Source organism: Babylonia areolata, chromosome 4 (genome assembly GCF_041734735.1).
Source record: "Babylonia areolata isolate BAREFJ2019XMU chromosome 4, ASM4173473v1, whole genome shotgun sequence".
Taxonomy (NCBI): Eukaryota; Metazoa; Mollusca; class Gastropoda; order Neogastropoda; family Buccinidae; genus Babylonia; species Babylonia areolata.
Window position 1 is genome coordinate 44,784,411 of NC_134879.1, and position 9,247 is coordinate 44,793,657.

The 9,247-nt window shown below is 41.8% G+C and overlaps 1 protein-coding gene across 1 annotated transcript in view; it reads right to left on the reverse strand.

Annotated features, from left to right (window-relative positions):
• Positions 1 to 9,247, reverse strand: part of LOC143281707 (inositol-trisphosphate 3-kinase A-like) — a 30,395-nt gene that overhangs the window by 3,411 nt on the left and 17,737 nt on the right. Inside the window, exons 5-8 of the mRNA XM_076586969.1 lie at positions 6,008 to 6,135; positions 4,743 to 4,892; positions 3,866 to 3,964; positions 1,339 to 1,410 (exon numbers count right to left, since the gene is read on the reverse strand). Coding sequence (XP_076443084.1) covers positions 1,339 to 1,410; positions 3,866 to 3,964; positions 4,743 to 4,892; positions 6,008 to 6,135 — 449 coding nt within the window. The remainder of the gene's footprint in view (positions 1 to 1,338; positions 1,411 to 3,865; positions 3,965 to 4,742; positions 4,893 to 6,007; positions 6,136 to 9,247) is intronic.

The following is a 9,247-nucleotide window of genomic DNA, read 5'->3' on the forward strand; positions in this document are numbered from 1 at the left end:
GGTGTTTAAAGGTAATGATGATTATCTGCACGAAGGTGTTTAAAGGTAATGATGATCATCTGCACGAAGGTGTTTAAAGGAAATGATGATCATCCGCACACAGGTGTTTAAAGGTAATGATGATCATCTGCACGAAGGTGTTTAAAGGAAATGATGATCATCCGCACACAGGTGTTTAAAGGTAATGATGATCATCTGCACGAAGGTGTTTAAAGGTAATGATGATCATCTGCATACAGATGTTAAAAAGTAATAATGATAATGATGATGACAATGATAATATTGATGATGATAATAGTGATGAAGATGATGATAATTATAATGATGTTGATGACAATGATACGATGACAATAATGATATTGATGATGATAACAATGATGAAGATGGTAATTATAATGGTGTTGATGATAATGATAATATAATCACCAGATAAAAGCTGTTGATGGTGAGTGTGATGGCAACAATGACTATTATCAAAAGCTTTCAGTATCCTCTTCTTGTATTTAGTTTGTCTTTGGACAGTCTGGACATACCGTGTCTGTGGTTTGGTCCACTTGTGAAAGTATCAACATAGACACACTATATTATGGGTATATACCATGATAGAGGAGTTAACAGTTTCAATTTCACAAGGAAGCGTATTTGCGTTTGGACAAGTCCATAGTAATTATACACTACACCACATTAGATTGGCAGATGCCTGACCAGCAGCATAACCCAACGCGCATAGTCAGGCCTTGAGTGCATGCCTGTGCCTTTGTGTACCTATCAGCGTGGATTTCTCCCACATAATTTTTTTTTTCAAAGGACAACCCTTTCATTGACTTGGGTTATTTCTTCAGTGTGCTGCACACAGGACCTCATCCGAATGACTGGACTTCAGGGCGTGAATGGGAATCACAAAGCCGGGCCCTCACGGACAGTGTAGGCAGATAAGCGTAAACGATAGACTATGATTATGCACAGATGAACAGCAGGAACTTACTGCAGCCACAGCAAAAAAACAAGGGCCTTTCCATTATTTGTACACAATACTGCCAACAATGGAAAAACAAACAAGGAATAGAAAAAAACCAGTTCTTGCACTTTGATGGACAGTCAAGAAAGAGGACAGGAAAAACAACTGCAAACAAATGGAGTGTGTCAGTGTTTTGATTTGCATTATTTTTTTTTTTATCACAATTTCGCTCCTCCCTTCCTTCCACTTTTCAGGGTTTTTTTTCAGTTGTATTTGAATAAAATAGTTTTGATTTATAAAATTAAAACGAATTGTGGGGGGGTGGGGGAGAGGGGGGCTTCACTATTCAAACAGACAAATAGGGGTTATATGTGTCTTACTTCGTGGGAACGAAAGAACTGTGAAGATTCTTGCTGCTTTTTCAGGTCCTGTAGCAAGGTGATGTACTTTTCCTGCCAGAAAAGATCACAGAAGCACACGTAGAGATTGCCAGCATGAAACCGAAAACAAAAGTACACACACACACACACACACACACACACACACACACACACACACATATATATATATATATATATATATGTGTGTGTGTGTGTGTGTGTGTGTGTGTGTGTAGATAAATATATATTTGTGTGAAAGGGACGAATCAATATTCTTTGGCAATGTTCATGCCAATGTTGAACTAATCTAAGTGGTAATATTCTGCATCAGAAACACTGAGTATTGCTGGTGACTGTCAGCTTAATTGTAATTACCAGCAACGGAGTTCGACAAGCGGTGACAACAAAGAACTGAATTTGAAAAAAAGAATGCAGGAAGTATGCGGGCCTACACAGTGTTCTCTTCTTTTGATGTGGTGTGAATACAGACTAAGATTGTGAATGTGTAGGTATGTGTCATATATGTTGTGTATTTGTGAGCACACGTGTGTGCGCACGTGCCAGTGTGTATGTGTGTGTGTATGGGCGTGTAAAAAGGTGTGAAATGTAACGTATGTAATCTGTGTGTATCAGTGCATGTAGACATTTCTGAACCTTGTTATTTAGTAGCCATCACCGAAAATAAAAATCTTCAGCATGATTTGTGTTTTCCAAGAATAACCGTGATTTGTTGAATTCTCTAATACTTCTTGAAATCTGTCAGACTACGATTGAAAGCTGATGGCCAAGAAACTATAGCGCTTTACGTGCAGCCTACAGTAGATCAACAGTAAACCTGGTTGTGTATGTCGACTGACAACTGAGTTTAACGTTTTACGTGTAGCTTTCAGTTTGGAATCGAATACAGCATTATAATTATATATTGATGGGAGATGGACGTGTATTTGGAATGTGGCGAGCATGCAAAACGTTTGCGAATTTAAGAACGCTTTCTTTCAGCGCTGAACACACTTTGAACATGGAGCTGTCTTCCTTAAATAAATAAATAAATAAATAAACAAACAAAACTGGATAATAACAATTATGATGAAAATAATAATAATGATAATAAATTATTTTTTTTTAAACCATGTTGGAGACCGGAAAGTTAAGCATGTTGAAATATCAAAAAACGAAAGGATATATCTAGCTCTATTCGTCATATACATGAACTCAGGCTGGGAGTTGGGAAATTCAATTTGAATGATCGTTGATTATTTGTTGAAACAAATAGCATATAACATGAGCGCGCACCCCAAACATTTTTTTCATCTCCAAAGAACACACACACACACACACACACACACACACACATCTTGTCTGATTGGCTGTACCCTGTGCAGTGGCTGCACATGAAACCGTTACGTCATGAAGGCCAAGGTTGCTCTGTTCTGTACCCACATGAGAGAACGGCAGAGCAAGACGCTCAAGCACCTGAGTTCTGTAATGTATTGCATGAAGTTTCTGTGTAAGTAATGGCCAGTCTCCTACAACATTAACTTTTAGTACTGTGGAAAAGTGAACATTTTTACTCCTCAGTAGTCTACCCATCCAGTGGTCTGCGTTTGATGTGGTGCGACAAACATTTGCTTTCAACGAATAACACTATTTGCCGCCATGACAATTTCACCTGTTGTGTCGGCGCTGTATCACGTGCAAAGGTCAGAGGAGGTCGACATGGGTGGTCAATCTTGGCGAAGAAATCTTCTTTAGGTAAGTGCATGGTGTGAGAAAATGTGTGCGTTGAATGGAAACCTTTCCAATCATCACTCCCAGACTTGGTTCTTGTTAAAGTGAAATGGGCCATTACTCTAGAAACACACACACACACACACACACACAGAATGTGAAATGTCTGCTTCGTTGCAGTCATCATTGTGCGAAAATAAAATGACAGTGCACAAGATACGCTGACGAACTTTTACGGCGATGAGAATAGTTTGCTGAGATACCGAAGTCCTATTTCTAAGTATAGTTTCCGTTCTGCCTCTCTTCGCCTCTTCCATCTGCAGACTTAACTGAATATTGTGAAACTCATCAGACTTGCTCTTGCAGTCCTCCAAAGAGAGTGCTGTTTTGTCGCCATACTATGTCACGCCCCCTTTTTTGTATGAATGTAAAGTATCCACAAAAAGACCTTGCCTAATATATACAGTTCATCAAGATCTGCTGCCTGTCAGGTATATCCGATTTGTACTATCATTATTATTATTATAATTTCCATAACAATATCATGACCATAATGGTGATGTTGATGATAATATTGGCAATATCCACAATTCCCCCCTCAAGACGGAATTAGTAGTGCTCACAACAAGGCGTGGACATTCACTCCGCCAGTCACACCGAAGAGGAGTGGACGGGAAGAAATGATTTTGCCTGATGATGATAATTCCCATTCTTCTTCTCCATCAGCATCATCGTCATCGTTATTTTTGTTATTATGGTGGTTATTTTTGTTATTTCTCATGCATGCTCATGTGCTTACCAAGGCATCAGTGTTGTTTCCCACGAAATCATTGAGTGCCTTCTGTACGTCTTCAGGGGTCCTTGTTTTCTTGAAGTCCTTGGAGGCAATAGCCGATGTCTGTGGAAGCAGCCATCACATTTTGATGTCAAAGCTCATTACTGTCACGGAACTAAGAAGAAAAAGGTTTATTTGAATACACCAATGTGCACGTGTGCACACACAGCCACAGTGAAACACAAAGATCCTTCTGGTCGTTCTCAAGGCCTGACTAAGCGCGTTGGGTTACGCTGCTGGTCAGGCATCTCCTTGGCAGATGTGGTGTAGCGTATATGGATTTGTCCGAACGCAGTGACGCCTCCTTGAGCTACTGAAACTGAAACTGAAACTGATCTGGTCGTTAATTGGTAAAGCATGTTTTAGAAAAGGTACAAGAAAAAAGGATTGAAAGCCATAAAGAAGCGAATGTTGCAATCCAGTGTATTTATTAGAAGGTGCCAAAAAATTAATGAATCTAAGATCAATCTAATTCCACGCAGTGAAAAGACACCGAAACACACAAGCAGGTGCATGCGTTGGCCAACACACACACTCACACTCACACACACACACACACACACACACACACACACACACACACACACACACACTCTCTCTCTGTGTGTTTGTGTGTGTGTCTCTGTCTCTGTACACACCTTGATGCCTTCAATCCGGAATCCTAGGGAGGATACAGAAACATTCTCTCTCTCTCTCTGTCTCTCTCTCACTCACACTCACTCTCTCTCTCTCTCTCTCTCTCTCTCACTCACTCACACTCACACACACTCTCTCTCTCTCTCTCACACCCACGCACACACACTCTCTCTCTCTCTCTCTTTGTCTCTGTCTCTGTACACACCTTGATGCCTTCAATCCGGAATCCTAGGGAAGATGTGGAACTCATGTCATCACGGAACCTGAGGTATCGGGTCTTGGTGATGGCCCCCATCTCTCTCTCCTCGGGGGAGGGCGCCTCGGGGTCCACACTCACCATCTTTTCGTACAGGTCCTGGCCAAACAGCACGTTCACTTCTAGGCTGGGGGTACGATTGCACTCACGCTTACACACCGTGGCACACGCCCTTAGGACATTGCACGCATACACACATGCACGTACACGTACACACATGCACGCGCGTGCGCACACACACACACACACACACACACGTACTTAAGCACTCACACACACACAAGCGCACGCGCGTGCAAGCACATGCACACACACACACACACACACACACACACACACACACATATACAGGCACACCGGTCGGACTAAGAATTAACTTCTGTCTTTTTTTTTTTTTTCTCTTGTAGCTCTCAAGACCTGACTATCGCGAATGGTCGGTGCAAAAGTCAAGGCAGCTAGTTATGTGTATGTGTCTATGTGCATATGCAGAGCGTTTAAACGTCGTAGGTTTGTTGTATTATAACTGTTCGTTCTATACTGATTTGCGACTTTCTGGTCTTCCTTTTTGTCTCTTATGTTTATATAAGGGACTGTAAGTATGACCTTATCAACAGAATATTGAGTCCGAATCTGAATCCGAATATTTCGGGCATGATATCTATTTTGGTAGTGTATTCGAACAGGAGGGCAACAAGGCAACGTGCACTCAGGTTTGACTCTCTCTCTCTCTCCATCCCTCTTGATCATCCCTTCCTTCCTCTTGGCTATTCGTTTCTCTCTCTTTCTCTCTCTCTCCCCCTCTCTTCCACCCTCCCTCTTGACCATCCCTTTTCCCTCCCGCTCCCTGTCCCCTCTTTTCCTAACATCTCCCCCCCCCCGCCCCCTCACTCTCTCTATCTTTCCCTGTATCCCCCCTTCAAGAAATGAGTCTTTAATTTAGCTATGTATAGTTATGAGGTAAGCAAGGGCTACGCACTGCAGTCGCTTAATATTCGTTTGCAGACCTTATGTCTGTTAACTGCTACGTTTTGTTAGTGAAAATTATGCATTATGTTCTTTTGTATTAGCCCCAAGTTCAGTATGGGGCCAAGGCCTGTATCTGATTAAACATCTGTATCCCTCCCTCCGTTTTGTCCACTCCTCCTCCCACACCCCGTTCCTCTCTCCCACAAGTAGTCCGTCTCCCTTCAGTCCCCCACCCCCGCCCCACACACCTTTCTGAGCGTGGGTTCCTTGAGGGCCTTTTCCAGCTCCTTCTCCATATAGGTCCTGAGGCCCATCTTGACGTCCATGACGCTGGGCGAGGCGAACCGGCTCTGAAGATCCTGCATCTGCACGTAGTCTGCCTGGGTTGAGGAAAACTGTGTGCATGCAACCCTCGTCTTCAATGTCCACACAGGAGTCAGGGTCGGGGCCCAACACTCAGCTTATACAATTGGGCCAACAGCAAAGTTAGAGGTGTATCATCGATGGTTTCTCCATTGACATAAGTTAACAACTCGGCCAGCAGCAAAGTGAGAGCTGTATCATCAATGGTTTCTCCATTGAAATGGCAAGTCATTTACAGCTTTGTCTTTTGTGGTGGACTATGACTCTTAGACCAGGAGGCAACATTGCACTGGCTCTTAGTGCTGCAGCCTGTGGGAACCATCCCAACGCCGACTGTCCTAAAAACCTCTTGGCCGAGAGGTTGGGGATGTAACTTGGGCAAGACACTCTCCGCTATAATCTAATTCTAGCCCAGATAGTCGGGACAGCAGTTGCCTCCTCTGCTGCTTTGATGGTCATTGTCGGACACGACTGACTATCATACATGGGTCGGGGAGGTCGGGGTCAAGGGGGATGGCGGGAGGGAGGGGGCGGCACGTGGTGAATGATTTCCTTTTTGATTTATGGCTCAGCCGGCCCACGCAGGGTCATGATCATTATCAGGGGTTGGGAGGTTCGGTGAGTTAATAAGGAGAGGAGCAACGGAGTGAAGAGATGCTACGGGGGGGAAAGTAACTTTTTTACTTTAGTGCACTGGAGACGATAACGATTTCCGGGGAAATGGAGATAGTGGTAAAAAAAAAGTGTGTGTGTGTGTGTGTGAAGATAATGAAAAAGGAAAGGACATGGGGAAAATACAGGACCGAGACTGATGTGATAAGTGCACGAGGCATCAGCAGTTGCAACAATGTGATAATTGTGATGATGGTATTAAGCAGAAGCAGCATTAATTTGGTTTGCGCAAGGGGTGTTAAAATGATATACTGACAGTCATCGGCCACTCCACATAAAAGTTACAGAAAACAGTTGTGGTTTACGCATGTCCCCCACCCCTCCCCCCGACACAACCAGACTTTCGTTTATTTATTTATAGTCTGTTCATCAAAGATGATGATATTAGATTGAAAATAAATGATGGTATTGATGAAATTATTATTGTTAATATTATTCTTATTTCTATCATCATGATCATTGTTTTTACTAATTTTACTTAGAAATCATCATTTCTGAAAATCAATGGCAGGGGAAGAATTATTCAACTGAAAAAGGGGGTGGGTTGAGGTGGAGGGGGGAGGGGAGGGGACTGAAGAAGGAAGAGAGAGAGAGAGAGACAACAGAATGTGGAAAAGACAGAGTATAAAATGCAGAATGGAGAGGGTGAGTGTCAGTGACTGGAGAAAGAAAAACGTAATATCGGAAGGGTGTGTGTGAGATGGAAGAAGCGGGATTTGGACACAAAATTAATCAATCATCAAACAGTGTTTGCAATACTAATATAGATTGTTATTTGAAAAGAGGATTTTGTGGGGACCTACAATAACAACCAGCTGGACTATTTAAGACATAACTAGCTGACTTTAAAATTAATAAAGAACATTTTGAAATATGTAAACCTTTTCCAAAAACAATTAAATTTTGAAACTAGTAACACATGTTCAATAATTTCTGGAGGCAAAAAAAAAGGTTTCATTTCTAAACAGCGGGTTAAAACGTGCTCTACCGTTAAACGACACTTGCAAATGCATTCAATATTTTCAAAATATTTTGCATATAGGGCATTTAGTAATAATCTGAATACCATGCACGTAACAGCCCTGCCAGTTCTTTCAGCATTTAACTACCAACCCCCCACCCCCACACGCAACGCACAGAAATATGCACGTACACACAGGTCTCCACTCTTCATAAAGTGACTGTAAAACACAATAGCACAACCACCACACGGCTAGTGGACTCATCCAGTTTACCTAATACTCAAGAGAGGCAATTAAAAACAACAACAACAAAAAACAACAACCAATAATAAGAATAACACTACAGAACACTATGGGGTAGTGTTGAAATGGCTTTGGGGAACAATTACATAGTTTAAGCTGGAAGAGGTGCACTTCGTTGGGCTGCTGTGTGCTGTGATCTTTCTGATTTTGCTATCCTGTCCCTCCCCCACTCTTTGTGTGTGGTGTGGTGTGGGTGTGTGTCTGTGTCTGTGTGGTGTGGTGTGGGTGTGTGTCTGTGTGGTGTGTCCGGGTGTCTCATCTAATGAATTTGTAATTGTCATCGCAGTCACACCCTTGTTTCAAAATATTATGTCTGTCTCTCCTTTGTAATGTTGTGATTAAGCGTATTTACAAACGAATGTTTGGTGAATGTGTTTAAATGATTTATTCATGTTTATTGACATCATTATGAACACAACTGCGTGGTTTGAAAAGAATGCAGTGCTTTGTTTCGTTTTGTTTTCATTCCATTTGGAAAATTAGAATGATGAAATAATTACAAAACAACAACTAAGACGCAATTTTTTTCCGCTCATACATTTTTCTCTCAGTAATTAAAATTTCACTGCTGCCACTTTTCTGTCGCTGTCTCCCTGTCTCTCTCTGTGATGATAACAACAATGTGGCTTTAGTCATCCGCTTGTCGATACTGGTGACACATTTCTCTTCCCCTTCCCCTCTCTCTCCCTTCTGTCAATCTGTGTGTGTGTGTGTGTGTGTGTGTGTGTGTGTGTGTGTTTGCGCGTGTGTCTGTTCTTTATCATATTCTTTCTGTAGGACTTTTTTTTCTCTCTTTTTAATTATCTCTTTCTCCCCTTTTCATTAAATATATATGTGCTATTGTAACTGGTGTAGACTAGCAAGGACAGTTTGGAAGAATGGGCCATGGCCAAAATCTTAATCCTTGAATTAAAAAAAAAAAATAATAATATAAATTTTTTTTTCGAGTTCTGAGTTCTGAGTTCTCTTGGTCTCTCATAAACACCATTTTAAAGATAGTTGTGTTTTTTCCCCCCAGCAGATTTCTCGACAATGTGTTATCTGGTTTCAGCTGTGTATAGCCAAAAGAACCACTGTCAGAAGAAGATTATGTCAGTGGTTGAATGATGGCAGCAGCGTAGAGGATCAGTAACAATAGCTGTGGAATGTCTTTTTCGAAAGCCTGGTTCCCAAAGCGATAGTTTGAAG